At 32.1% G+C, this 14,830-nt stretch overlaps 1 protein-coding gene across 1 annotated transcript in view; it reads left to right on the top strand.

The window, feature by feature from the left end:
- Brwd3 (bromodomain and WD repeat domain containing 3) overlaps positions 1 to 14,830 on the top strand; it is a 138,145-nt gene that overhangs the window by 57,737 nt on the left and 65,578 nt on the right. The window contains 5 exon segments of the mRNA XM_047536000.1: positions 5,595 to 5,755; positions 7,692 to 7,913; positions 12,189 to 12,289; positions 12,938 to 13,008; positions 13,925 to 14,025. Coding sequence (XP_047391956.1) covers positions 5,595 to 5,755; positions 7,692 to 7,913; positions 12,189 to 12,289; positions 12,938 to 13,008; positions 13,925 to 14,025 — 656 coding nt within the window.

Raw genomic sequence — 14,830 nt, 5'->3', positions numbered from 1 at the left:
AAGGATAGTATGGGACATGGAAATCAATAAATGGGATGGAAAAGTTAGTAAAAGAAGGGATAAAACACCACATGATCATCTCTAAAGATATAGAAAATGTATTTGACAAAATTCAGTGTGCATACATGATAAAACCTCTGAAATGGTCATAGAGGAAATGCACCTCAATACAATAAAGACCATATTTTTGCAAGCCCACAGCTAATACCATAATAATCAACAATGAAAAGTTGGAAGCTTCTTTTCTATGATCAGGAACAAAACATGATTTCCCTCTTCTCACTTCCATTCAGCATAATACTGGAAGATCTTCCTGGGGAAATTAGGCAAGAAAAATAAATAAAACACATATGTATAGGAAAGGAAGAAGTGAAATTGTCTGTTTGCTGATGACATAATCTTATATAGAGAAACCCCTAAAGACTCCACTCAAAAACAGTAAAACTGAAAAATGGTTAAAACTGATTAATAATCCAGTGAAGCCATAGGTTGTAAAAACAACACAAAAATAAAGTGTTTATATACTGACTGACCTAGTTGAGAAGGAAATTATGAAAACAATTTCATTTAAAATAAGATTAAAATTAAAATAACAAGTAAATTTAATCATTGATATCAAATATCTGTACACTGAAAACTGTAAAACACTGATGACAGAAGATGAGAAGACACCAATAAGTACTGTAAAACACTGATGACAGAAATTGAAGAAGACACAAATAAATGGAAAGATATTCCATGTTCATGGATTGGCTCATTCTCTGTCTCCTGCTCCCTTTCTCAAAATTGCTTTTCTGATATTTTTTCCTTCCTGCTGTTGTTTTTGTTCTTATATTAGGAGTACTGATTTTTCAAGTAGGGTAGTTTTTCCCCCTCCAGGGAATACTTGACCGTGCATGGAAATACTTTTTTCTTGTCACAACTTATTGCTGGTGGTACTACTAGCATGTAGTGGGCACAGACCAAGGCTGGCTGCTAAACACACCTGCAATGTGTGAAAACTCCCTATAACAACCATCTATTCTGGAGCGTCAAAGTTCTTCAGTTGAGAAATTCTTGCCTTAAAATACTGTTTCTGCATCTGTTGAAATAATCATAATTAAGTCTGTTGATGTGGTGAGTTACATTTATTGATTTCTGGATGTTGCACCAACCTTGCATCCCTGGGATGAAGCCCACTTGATCATGGTGCACTATATTTTAATATGTTTTTGTATACGATTTGCTAAAATTTTGTTAAGAAAGTTTGCATCTGTTCATTAGGGATATTGGTCTGAAATTTTTTTTTCCTTGATGTGTCTTGGATGGTTTTGGCATCAGGGTGATATTAGTTTCATATATTGAGTTTGGAAGGGTTCCCTCCTCCTCTATTCATGGAATACTTAAGGAGTATTGGAATGAGCTCTTCTTTGAAGGTCTTGTAGAACTCAGCTGAGAATCCATCTGGTCCTGTACTTTTCTTCATTGGTAGGCTTTCGATGACTTCTTGTATTTCATTGCTTGAAATTAATTTATTTAAATTGTGTATGTCTTCCAGATTCAGTTTGGGTGGATCATATGTCTTTAGAAACCTGTTGATGTGTTGGAGAGTTTCTGTTTTGTTGCAGAATAGATTTTCAAATAACTTCTAATTATGTTTTGTATTCAATAGTGTCTGTCATGATAATTCCTTTCTCATGATGAATTTTAGTTATTTGAGTTTTTTCTCTCCTCTTCTAAGGGTTTAACAATTTTATTTTTTCAAGAGCCAACTTTTGTCAATTCTTAAAATTGTTTCTTTGTTTCAATTTCATTGATTTCATTTCTGATTTAATTATTTCCTGTCTTCTACTTTTGGTGTTGATCTGTTTTTTTTCCCCCCTAGGGCTATGAGCAGTAATGTTAGGTCATTTATTTGTTCACTTTTTCGTCTTTTATTGATAAAATACAGTACCACCTCATGCTGAAAATACTAGAAAAAATAGGAATAGTGGGAACATTCCTTAACATTGTAAAGGCCATCTATGCTAAGCCCATGGCCAATATAATTCTAAGTGGTGAAAAACTGAAAGCATTCCCCCTAAAAACTGGAACAAGGCAGGGATGCCCTCTTTCACCACTTCTATTCAACATAATCCTTGAAATTCTAGCCAGAGTAATTAGACAGACCAAGGAAATTAAAGGGATATGAATAGGAAAAGAAGAACTCAATCTATCACTATTTGCCAATGACATGATTCTATATTTAGAGGAGCCAACAAATTCCACCAATTTCTAGAAACTCATAAATGAATTAAGTAAATAGCAAGATACAAAATCAATGCTTATAAATCTAATGCATTTTTACTCATAAATGATGAATCCTCTGAAAGAGAAATTAGGAAACTATTCCATTCACAATAGTATGAAAAAAAATACTTGGGAATAAATCTAACAAAAGAGATGAAAGACCTCTACAATGAGAACTACAGAATAATAAAGAAAGACTTAAAGAAAACCTTAGAAGATGGAAAGATCTCCCATGTTCTTAGATAGGCAGAATTAATATTGTCAAAATGACTGTACTTCCAAAGTGCTATACAGATTCAATGCAATTCCAATTAAAATCCCAATGACATACCTCATAGAAATAGAGCAAGGAATCATGAAATTCATATGGAAGAATAAGAGACCCAGAAAAGCTAAAGCAATCCTTATCAGGAAGAGCGAAGCAGAGGGTATCACAATACAGACTTTCAGCTATACTACAGAGCAATAGTAACAAAAACGGGATGGTATTGTTGCCAAAATAGACAGGTAGATCAATGGTACAGAATAGAGGACATGGACACAAACCCAAATAAATAGTTTTCTCATACTAGAAAAAGGTGCCAAACATACATGGAGAAAAGATAGCCTGTTCAACAAATGGTGCTGGGAAAATTGGACTCCATAGCAGCAGAATGAAATTAAACCCCTATCTCTCACCCTGCAGAAAACTCAACTCAAAATGGATCAAGGACCTTGGAATCAGACTAGAGACCCTGCACCTTATAGAATAAAAGTAGGTCCAAATCTTCATCATGTCAGCTTAGGACCAGACTTCCTTAGCATGTCTCCCAAAGCAGAAGAAATAAAAGGAGGAATCAATAATTGTGATAGATTCAAACTTAAAAGCTTTTTTCAGCAAAGGAAACTACCAACAATGTGAAAAGAGAGCCTAGAAAGTAGGATAAAATCTTTGCTATGCACTCTTCAGATAGAGAACTAATCTCCAGAATCTATAAAGAACTCAAAAAAATTTAAACCAAGAATATAAATAACCCAAACAATAAATGAGCAGACACTTCATAGAAGAAGATCTACAAGCAATCAACAGATCTATGAAAAGATGTTTAACATCTCTAGTAATAAGAGAAATGCAACTCAAAACTACCCTAACATTTCATCTCACCCCAGTTAGATTGTGTATTATCAATAATACAAGCAACACTAGGTGTTGGCAAGGATGTGGAAAAAAAGATTAACTTAATACATTGCTGGTGGGATTGCAAATTGGTGCAGCTACTCTCGAAAGCAGTGTGGAAATTCCTTAAAAAACTTGGAATGGAACCACCATTTGACCCAGCTATCCCACTCCTTGGCCTATACCCAAGGACTTAAAATCAGCATACTACAGTGATGCAGCCACATCATTGTTCATAGCTGATCAATTCACAATAGCTAGATCATGGAACTATCCTAGATGCCCTTCAATAGATGAATGGATAAAGAAACTGTTTATATCTACACAATGGAATTTTATTCAGCCATAAAGAAGAATAAAATTATGGTATTTGCAGGTAAATGGATGGAGTTGGAGAATATCATGCTAATTGAGATAAGCTAATCCCAAGAAACCAAAGGCTGAATGATCTCTCTGACAAGTGGATGATGATACATAACAGGGAGTAGGAGGAAGGCAAGAATGGAGGAAGAGTGGATTGTGTAGAGATAAAAGAGGGGTGGGAGGGTTTGGGGGGAAGGAAAATAACATAATGAGACAAATATCATTACCCTATGTACATGTATGATTACACAAATGGTGCGACTCTACTTCATGGACAACCAGAGAAACAGCAGTTATACCCCATTTATGTACGATGAATCAAAATTAAAAAAAATAACGTAACTTTCTCCCTACAAAGTGTGGAAAAGACAAGGGACATCAGAAATAGTGATCAGTTATTTCAAGGAACTCGGATTACTGAGAAATGTTTGGAAAAGGAAGATTACCAAATTCTCAGGTTAGGTTGCCTGCTCTTCCTGTTGTAGAAATTTCTTGTCGGTGGGTTGGGAATCAGCTGCCAAAAAAAAAAAATACTCTTACTTAGTAAACATTCTTTTGCATTTTCTACCATTATATACTCAGATTTATAATGTATTCTTATGATTTGCATTATAAGTTTCTCTGATTTTGCCTATTCATCATTAATTTTTTGTCATTTTGTCAGTTTAAAATGGCCAGTGGATCTACCTTTGCCTGAAAGACAGACTTCATTGCTCTTAAGATTGTGAGACAGTGAAAGGTTTTATATTTTTGATTGTGGCATGGCTCTAATTATACTAATCTAGCTAGAACTCAGTTCTGCCTTAATTTTGCCTTGCTTAAACATAAAGCTATTGTCACTTGTACTGTATTATTTATACAGTGTTGTAAGTGTCACCTTGCCCTAAGATGACTCTGAACTTGTAGGAATCCCTTGTTAAGGGATTCACATACAATAAAATACAATAAGTAGTTGCTAATTAAAATTAACATAAAATATGTGAGGTGTTAAGTATTTCCAGTGAATAAGGAAAGACAGGAATAATTTCACAGGAGAAGTAAATGGTTCTAAATCCTTTTCAGAAGTGAACACAATCCAGGACGTATTTGAAGGAGAATTGTGTAGACTTGTGCTTTATCTTGGCTGTTTTTAAAGAAAATTAAGAAGACTAAACAAACAAAAAGTGTGACAGGGTCTAATATGATTTCATGGGAGATGAAGCCTCAAAAGTTCATTGGTAACTAAAAGAAGAACCTCCAGATTCAAAAACCAAAAAAGGGTGAACCCCTAGAAAAACCTAGAAAGAATTGTTGCTGTTTCTAAACTATGTTGTATCATAGCCTCCTTTTTCTTTTCACTGTGTAGGTCTCTTATTTTTGAAATTTTAGGGGCAGATACTGAAAAGATAGGACAGAAGTTCATAAAATTTCCTGTATAAATTTTAAGATGTATGTATTAACCAAATATAGTTTTTAAAATTTTAATTCCTTTGTGTTATGGGAAAATTTACCTACATACTTAAAGTGGCTGAGTCTTTGACTGTAGTGTATCAAGAAAGTCAAAATGTGAATGTACTTGAGAAACCACAATAAGCCAAGCAGAATATCAGAACCCTGAGATTTAACAGAAAAGTATTGTTAATGCATTCTTTTAGTCAACTTGAATTCAAAATACCATGAAACATGTAAGGAAATTTAGTCTTCTCACAAAGTTGAATTGCTGTGGTGTGTGTACTTTGCTTTGTCTTAATATTCATAACTGAATTTCATGAAGTAGTTTTGACTTTTAGAATTGAAGAAATTAATCTCCTATCTTATTTTTTTTCAGTAAATATCACTTCTGCCAGGCAATTAACCGGATGTAGTCGCTTCAGCCATATTTTTCCTTCATCTACTTACCAGCACATTAAGATGCATAAGAGAATTCTGGGGCACTTATCTTCTGTCTACTGTGTAGCATTTGACCGAAGTGGGAGAAGAATTTTTACAGTGAGTTTAAAATTTTGATATGAAATCGTTGTAGACTTAAAACAATTGCAGCTAGATTTCATGGCATTGCATTATGCTTTGTAAGCAGTTCATCCTTTTTAGTCATATTAATACAAGAAAAGATGAGTAGGAATTTAAAATTTTTTCTAATTTTACATAAAGGGTGAGCTATAATGTTCACTATCTTTTGGAAATTTAATTTAAAAAGAATTCTTCAGAAGACATCATTTGTAGGCGTGTTTAATCTATGGGAAATGAGTGTGCTCATTTCATTTCAGCAAATATTTATTAAAATGCATTTTCTGTGTGTCATGTGTAATTGCTGACAGTTTTGCTTAATTAATGATTCCATCACCCTTGTGGTTGAGTAGTTCAACTATACAGTAATGAAGAGTAGTTGCTGGGTGTGGTGACACACTCCTCTAATCTCAGCAACCCAGGAGGCAGAGGAAGGAAGATAGGGAGACCCTGTCTCTAAACAAACAAATAAATAAATAAAATTATAATTATACTCCAAGTTATGATAATGATAAAATGTATTTGTTTAAGTAATGTATTCTTTCACTGACTCATATAAAGAAAAACTTTCATAGCAGTCAAAAATATCAGAGTGTGAAAATAATGTTTCTTATTTATAAACTCAGTTGCATACTTTTTCATCTCTATGGACATTTTCCTTCTGCATCAAAACCAGTTTTGTTTCTAAATGAAATCCTCATTTTAAAACTTAGAGATTTACCATTTTTCTTGCTGAAATCAATAATATATCATAATTTGATGTACATTACATTCAGAATCACAAATAGTAATTCAGTAATTTCAGTATGTTGTTGATTTTTATCTTTATAGACTTTATTTTACTAATTAAAAAAACTTTTTTGGGGTAAACTTTAAAAAAGTGGATTGGGGAAGCGGCTCAGTGGTTAAGTGCTCTTGGGTTCAATTCCTTATACCAAAAAAAAAAAAGAGTAGTTATTTTGTATATCTTTTTTTTATGACTGTTTATTTTTAAAATTGACTTTTTATTAACCAAATAATATTGTTTACATTTCTAAGAAATATTAATTTCATTGCTTCATTACTGGTGTAACAGGAGTGTGGTTAATAACATAATTTCTTTTTCTATTTATAGAAGAGGAAGTGGTTTGTATTTTGAGAAGTTATGACTCCTTAGATTTCATTTCGCACTCCTTCCATTGATGACTTCATGTCTCTAAGTATATCACTGAAATATTTGGATGTTAATGATTGTAGTGAGGATGGTGAATGCCACCTTTTTAAAAATATTTTTTGTAGTTGTAATATGGACAGAATGCCTTTATTTTATTTGTTTATTTTTATGTGGTGCTGAGGATCGAACCCAGTGCCTCACACATGTTAGGCAAGCGCTCGACCACTGAGCTCCAACCCCAGCCCTGAATGCCATCTTTTAATAGATTACTAAGTATCTGCCACATTAGAATAAAATTGCTTTTTAATATACTTAAAGCTCTTGAAGTAATAGGAAGTTGGAGATAGTATTTTCACTGAAGATTATTAATGGCCTCTGGTTTCCTGAGAAATGAAGGAGACTTTAATTTGAATTTTGAAGTATTTGTAGAAAAAATATTCAAACGATTAAGAATAAAGACTGTTAGATCTAAGGAAAATATAATGACAGAAATACTTAATGCCAAATCATTTAAAAGTAAGTTTAAAATATTTTGAGTTCTGAGGAGTTTTGCATACATGCCAATGCCAGTTTGGACAATGCTTTGTCAGTCTTATCATTTGGACATAGTTTGTATTTGATACTACATCTGAATTATAGAGAGGAAACTCAAAAGCAAAGACTTAGAAGTAACTTTAAAAAATATCACTTTGTCTTTTAGCTTTTTTAGGGGTTGGATGGTAATTTTTTTCATTATGAATCTTCTGTCCTTTTGTGTTACTGTAGGGTTCAGATGACTGTTTGGTGAAAATTTGGGCTACAGATGATGGACGCCTCCTTGCTACACTTCGAGGCCACTCTGCTGAAATTTCTGACATGGCTGTTAACTATGAAAATACTCTTATTGCTGCAGGCAGCTGTGATAAAGTTGTAAGAGTATGGTGTCTTCGAACATGTGCACCAGTTGCTGTCCTTCAGGGACATTCAGCTTCTATTACTTCCATACAGGTAAGAAGCATGATATCTCTAAAGTATGTAATAAAGGTGAGAATTCTCTCACTTTTTATTACATTGTATGGATAGTAACACAAAAAATGGCATCAGAAAAATGCCCCCATAAGGGCTTTTTTCCTACCCTGGATACAGGTTCTTTTAAAGTTCCCTTTTCATATGAATCAATTCCCTTTAGAAATAAGTAAAAAAGATGATTCAAAAGGTTCTTCAAATATAGTGTGACATGTTTTATTTATCTCACTTGTATTTATGAAGAAGGGAAAAACTTATAAATGTTTTCTTAGTGCACTGAAACCTGTTAAGATATAAACAGGTTCTAATTGGAATATTGTCATGCTTTGTGCTAATATTTAATGCAAAATGTTTGACAGTCAGATTTAATATGTTTGTGTAGTTTAATCTTAGGCAAATTTTTGTTTTTTAGTTTCAGTAATTTCTTGTTTTAATTTGGTATTTGTCATAAAATACATTGGCATCTTTTAAATATTTGTCCGTATAATGCTTTAACTAGATAATTGTATTTAAAGACCTGCATGTCCCAATAGACCTTTTATTTAACAAAACTAACCAAGTTTCAGTTTTGTCTTCTTATTTATGTTGAGAACAAAACAAATCCTTCTGAAAGTTTATACTCTGGTCAAAGATACCACAGATAAATATAATTTCTCCCATTTTTGTGTATTATTTTAATAATAGGTCACCTTTTTGTTAGGGAATTAGCAATAATTGGCTTCAGTGTGTATTGGGTTTGAAATTTTTCATGTCAAAATTTTGATTGGTTAAAATTATTTAATGGATTTTAATTTAAGGTTATCAGCTCCATGTGTTTCCACCATCATGTCTGGTTTGATTATTGGACATACTTTCATATAATATAAGATGGCTATTTGATTATATTAAAAATGTTTTTGATAGTGTTTGATTTTTTTTCATAATTTCATTTGCTATTTTTTTTCTCATTTTGTTTACATCTTGGGGTACCTTGTAGGTTCATGCACTTCTTCTCTAATACATTCTTTCCCTTAGTGATCTCATATAGTCTCGTGGCTTTGAATTGCTTCTGTAAATTTATAACCCATTTCCTGATCTTGGAACTATTGTTTAACTCTTATACTTGTTTATTCAGCTACATACTTGTCATTATCAGATGGATGTTCTCTAGGCATCTGAAATAACATATTCAAAATTGAACTTATCTGCCTTCCTTAGACCTATTCATCCTCAAACTTTTCCTATTTGCATTAACTTTCTGTAAATATAAAATGCCAGAAGAAGACTACTTACAAAGAAAAGGTGGTTTATTTACCTCACAGTTTTGAAAGTTATGTTCTAATGGTATAGTGTAGGCTTGGCAGCTGTACTTTGTCCCACTTCACAGTGTAAATAGCAAAGGCAGGAGCATGCTGGAGCAAGCAGTCACATCATGGTGGAGGCAGTGTGTGTAAGAGCTAACATCATCCAAAAGGAATTCAGAAAGATAGACTAGGGTCCCACAATCCCTTGAGTGGGGTCCCACAAACCCTTGAGGGCACACACTCATTGGCTCTTAAGAACCTCCCATCAGGCCTTACCTTCCAATAGAATCACCCAGAGGACTAAATCCTTTAACATATGAATCTTTCAACATGAAAACCATAGCCCCGTCTAAACAAATGACAATTTCATGCTTCTGATTTTTCAGGGAACTCATCCCTGACTTTTTATCTTTTTCCCAGTGTGCAGCCTATTAGCTAATCATGTTGGCTTACCGTTAAAATATATCTAGAACCTTAAAAATTTTCATGAACTTTTATTATCAGTAATGAACTATTTTAAGATACTATCATCTGTGGTTTAGATTTTTGAACTAAACTTCTAATTGATCTTGTTTCTTCCCTTCCCTTTCCCCTGCCCCAGTCTAGCCTCTACACAGCAGCCGGTTGCTTTTAAAATGGAAGTTAAATTATGTCACTGGTATTCAGAACATTCAACCACTTCTAGTCTTAGAATTAAAGCCCGTCTACAGTAAACCTTGAGGTCCTACCTTCCAAGCCAGCTCCCTCTCTTTGATCTCATCTCCTAACATTTGCTTCCCTTCTCACTTTGCTTTATCTGCTGTCTTCTTTGCTTTTTTGAATACTCTAGGTACATTTTTGTCTTTGCTTTTATTATCTCTGGAATGGTCTTCCCTGGATATTCACATGCTTTGTTTCTTCACTTTTTAAGTACTTTATGCAAATGTCATTTTCTCATGGAGACCTGACCACTTTACAGTTGTAACCCACAAGTACTCTGTTATCTCATCTTTTTTGTTTAATTTTTCTCCATAGTAATGATTCCTACTTGGCATTCTTTTTTCATTATTTCTTTACTAACGGTTTACATGAATTTGTGGTATTTTATCTTCTCAGTTTTTCTTCATTTCTATTACTTTTAAACACAACTTAGATAAAATGATCTATTAATAGTGTTTACCCCTGAATGGTAGAATTATAAGTTGCTTTTATCATGTTTCCTAATTTTTCTATAGTTGGTATGTATTTGTAGTCCAGAATACACATTTATTAAATAATCACTAATGTAATTTCCTATTTAAAATGATTCCATTAAGGTGTATTAATGGGTCAGATCCCCATTGTGACTGATGAGAAAAGTTAAATGTAATGGAGATGATAAAGGCTTTAGTAAGTGTTTCTTCAAAATTAATAAAATTATATATTATTTTATAGATAATTTTGTCATTCTTCAAGATCAGAGATTGCAGATTTAGAGGCCAGATGGTAATTACCTTAGACTTTACAGTCCATACAATCTCTGTCACAGTTACTCAACTCTGCTTTATAGTACAAAAACAACCATACATAATATAAGGTGACCATGTTCCATTAAAACCTTATTTTCAGAAATAGAATGAAAGTTGGATTTGGTATGTGAGCCATAGTTCATGGACTTTTGCTGTAGATTGTGGATTAAATTTTCTATTGTAAGCTTCTCTAAGCTTCTCTATCTTAGGAAGGAAAAATATGTATAGGCACACTCTCTGAATCCTAATTTCTTTACTGTACTTCAGTAAATGAATAATATTTATTGATAATTTTTTGTTTTAATTTAATTTTAAAAAATTTCTTATTCTTTTTCGGTACACATGGCAGTAAAATGTATTTTGACATTATACATATATGGAGTTATGGATAATTTTTGTATTTAACTCTGAAGTCTTTCAAGGTTCTGTGCTTTTGTAAATAATTAAACTAAATGACTTAATATCTGTAATGATTATTTCCTCTTGATATTAGTTCAAAATGTATTGCAATCCTATATATTTTGATTTGTAATCATAATATTAATGGAAAATTTTTATTATCACTATTTGTGATTTTAAAATCTCACAGGCATACTAGATACTCTGGTCTGATTTTCGGATTTACTCTGTGTCTTAGACATCAAGCCCTGTGGCTCTCCCTTCTCTGAGATTCTCTTGTGAGAGTATGTAAAATACTGAGATTCAGAGCCTGAGAAGCTACATGATAAAGGACATGGTCTTTCTAGCACAGTAGTAGTTCTTTAAAAATGGTAACTTACCTTTATTTTTTCCTTGATCTATTTTTCCACAGTGATCTGAACAAAGATTTGACCTATGTAATTTACAAAATTGAAAATGGTTTAAATTTTTTAAAATTTATTTTTATTGTAAACAAATGGGATACATGTTGTTTCTCTGTACATGGAGTAAAAGCATACCATTTGTGTAATCATACATTTACATAGGCAAAATGGTTTAAATTTTTAAAGAACAAAATATACTTCATTGAAATTGGTCTTTAACATATTAAAACCCAAATACTTAAATATTAATTTTGTAATCATAAGTTTTTGGTATATTTCTGATGATGATCCATATCAACTCTAAAAATTCCATAGTTGTTCCTATATAAAAATATATGTAGCACATTTTAATGGTTTAACTAGTAATGACTTAACGAGTATTCTCCTTTGAAAGTTATTAAAATATTATGATTAGAGTATGATGTTAAAAGAACCCAAGGTAGTTATTTTTCAGGACTGAAATATTTTATCCTATTGTCAATTACTTCTTTTTTATTTTACAGATTTTGGTATTTTAAATATTTATGTTATTTACTATTCTATGAAATTTCATGTCTTGAAACTGAAATTCTTAACTAAATTTAATTACATTATTAAAAAGTGATTATAATCTGAAAACATGCTATGCTTTAAATTAGTTTGAACATAGAAACTTTATATTTGAATCAGATTTTTCTTTTAAAGTTTTGTCCATCAACTAAAGGCACAACCAGATACCTCACTTCTACTGGTGCTGATGGAACCATCTGTTTTTGGCAATGGCATGTAAAAACAATGAAGTTTAGGTAAGTTTAAAAGAATTTTAGAAATGTTGTCAAGAATCAAACATGTTTGTTTTTATTACTACCTGTATTCTTAATAGTCCATATATTTAAAGATGTCATATGCATGTTTGTATTCATATTCATACCTACTATAATTGATGTTTAGAGATTTTAGATTAAAATTTTAATGAAATCAATGTTGAAGAGACTAATTCACATGTAAAATTTTGGTAAGGAGCTTCATTTCTTGGGAAGAAGACTGAAGTTTTCATAATGGTAGTAGTATTAACACGATAATATTTTAACAAGTAGAAATAATACTGATGTCATAAATTATATTTCTAAGATTTATTTAATTTTAACCTTAATGATAGCACTTACTGGCCACTTCCCTGTAGTTGTTTTTGTATAATATTGTCACTAAATAAATCAGTATCCAGCAGCGTGTTAAGCTTCTTGTCCATTAAGCCAGGCACAGTGGCATGCATCTGTAGACTCAGATGCTCTGGAAGCTGAGGCGGGGGAGGAGTTTGAGATCAGCCCGGGCAACACAATAAGACCATAATCTCGAACAAAAAAAAAAACAAAACAAAACAGAAAAACACCACAAAGACTCTCACAGATTAAATAAGCAAGATGAACATTTTGTAAAAATCCTGTTTCCTTCAGAGATCGCCCAGTGAAATTTACTGAGAGATCAAGACCTGGAGTTCAGATATCGTGTTCATCTTTCAGTTCTGGTATGTATAAAAATTGAATGTTTTGAGTGCAGAAAATGTTAAAATGTGTTTTTAATTTTATGAAGAATAAGTGTATGTGCTTGTATGTTAAGGGAAGCATTTTAAAAATATAAACTATATACTAGTTGAATCTTTTTTGACTAATTAACATGTGATAATGTTTGAGTTACTATCTTATTCATAATTGAATACATTTTATACAAGGTAGGTCTAGTTTGATAAAATGTAACCCCTGCTCCAAATACCCATTAACAAAATATGTAGTGTCTTTCTGCATTTGACACACCAATCTTGCCCTGACTTTTACAGAAACTGTAATCATTGTGACACAGTGCTTTCTATATTGCAAGGAATCCTATACTTGCTAACCTTTTTTCCTTTATTTTTTTTGTTATGGTAAAATATACATGACATCAAATTTATCATTGCAGTCATTTATAAGTGTACAGTTTTGTTGCATTATGTGTATTTACATTGTTTCGCATCCATCACTGCATTTAATCTCTAGAAGTGTTTCATTGTTAATAGTTCAGTTTGTATACTCAACTACTGTAGCCTCTATAAAGAGAATTATAAGTATAGATCATCTTACAAAATAATTTTGAACATTATGCTGTTGCATAAAGTATAAAGAAATTAATTCTTGAAGACTATGAGCTTTAATGTTCTTAATCTATAAGCCTGTATTTAATGTATAGTTGAATTTTGTTGGGTGAATGATATAGACATTTTAAACATTTCTCTTCTTTTTCTTGAATTTTGTCTTTTTCTCTGAATTATTACTGTATCCTTAATAGTTAGAAGACAAATTTGTGTTTCTTGAAACCCTTCTACTAATTCAAGGTAGCTTAAAACTAAGGAAGCAATCAGAGAATTATAAAACTCCTTGGACTATGTTTTCTTTTTAATCTTCCAGGTGGAATGTTCATTACAACAGGTAGCACAGACCATGTGATTAGAATATATTATTTGGGTTCTGAGATTCCTGAAAAAATTGCTGAATTAGAATCACATACGGTAAGAGCAAAATGTGAAACTTAAATATGTTTTATTTTAGTTTTTAAAACCCCTGGAAAATTGTTTTATTTCCTCTTTTCAGATCTGACTCTTTTATAATAAAGATAAGTGAAATTCTGAATGTACTATAGTTGTAGTACATGATGTAGGCTCTATTTGTACACAATAAAAAAAGAAATACAATATACACGTTTTATATACACAAACACTGAACTAACAGTTTGTGAAAATTCTTTTTAACCTGTTTTGTTAGACATGCAAGCTGCTTATTACTTAAAATCTGTGGTTTTAATAATGACATATTAAGTATGTCTTAGTAAAAATCATCTTTTTCTTGTACGCGGTGGTGCACGCCTGTAATCCCAGTGGCTTGAGAGGCTGAGGAAGGAGAATCACAAGTTCAAATTTAGCCTTAGCCTCTTAGTGAGGCCCTAAGCAACTTAACAATACCCTGTCTCAAAAACAAAACACAAGACAAAACAAAAACAAACAACAAGAATAAAAAAATCGGGGATGTGACCCAATGGTTATACACCTCCAGGCTCAATCTCTGGCACCCCCCCCATGTTTTTTTTACTGAACTTGGTTTGTTTATCTTAGTGTGATTGTTTTTAGATTGTTATCAAAACTTATGTAGTCTAATTCTCCTTAGCAACAATGATCTAAAATATAAAAAATCAGGTATATTTTGTGGGTGAAAGCCATTGATAGCTGGCACTTGTCCTCTTAGTCTATCTCCACTCTCCGGTGGCTTTTTAAAGAAAGTGTTGAGCTATATTATTTAGTTATATCCGTGTATAACTTT

This window comes from Sciurus carolinensis, chromosome X, assembly GCF_902686445.1.
Source record: "Sciurus carolinensis chromosome X, mSciCar1.2, whole genome shotgun sequence".
Taxonomy (NCBI): domain Eukaryota; kingdom Metazoa; phylum Chordata; class Mammalia; order Rodentia; family Sciuridae; genus Sciurus; species Sciurus carolinensis.
This window is presented reverse-complemented; position numbering and strand designations above follow the sequence as displayed.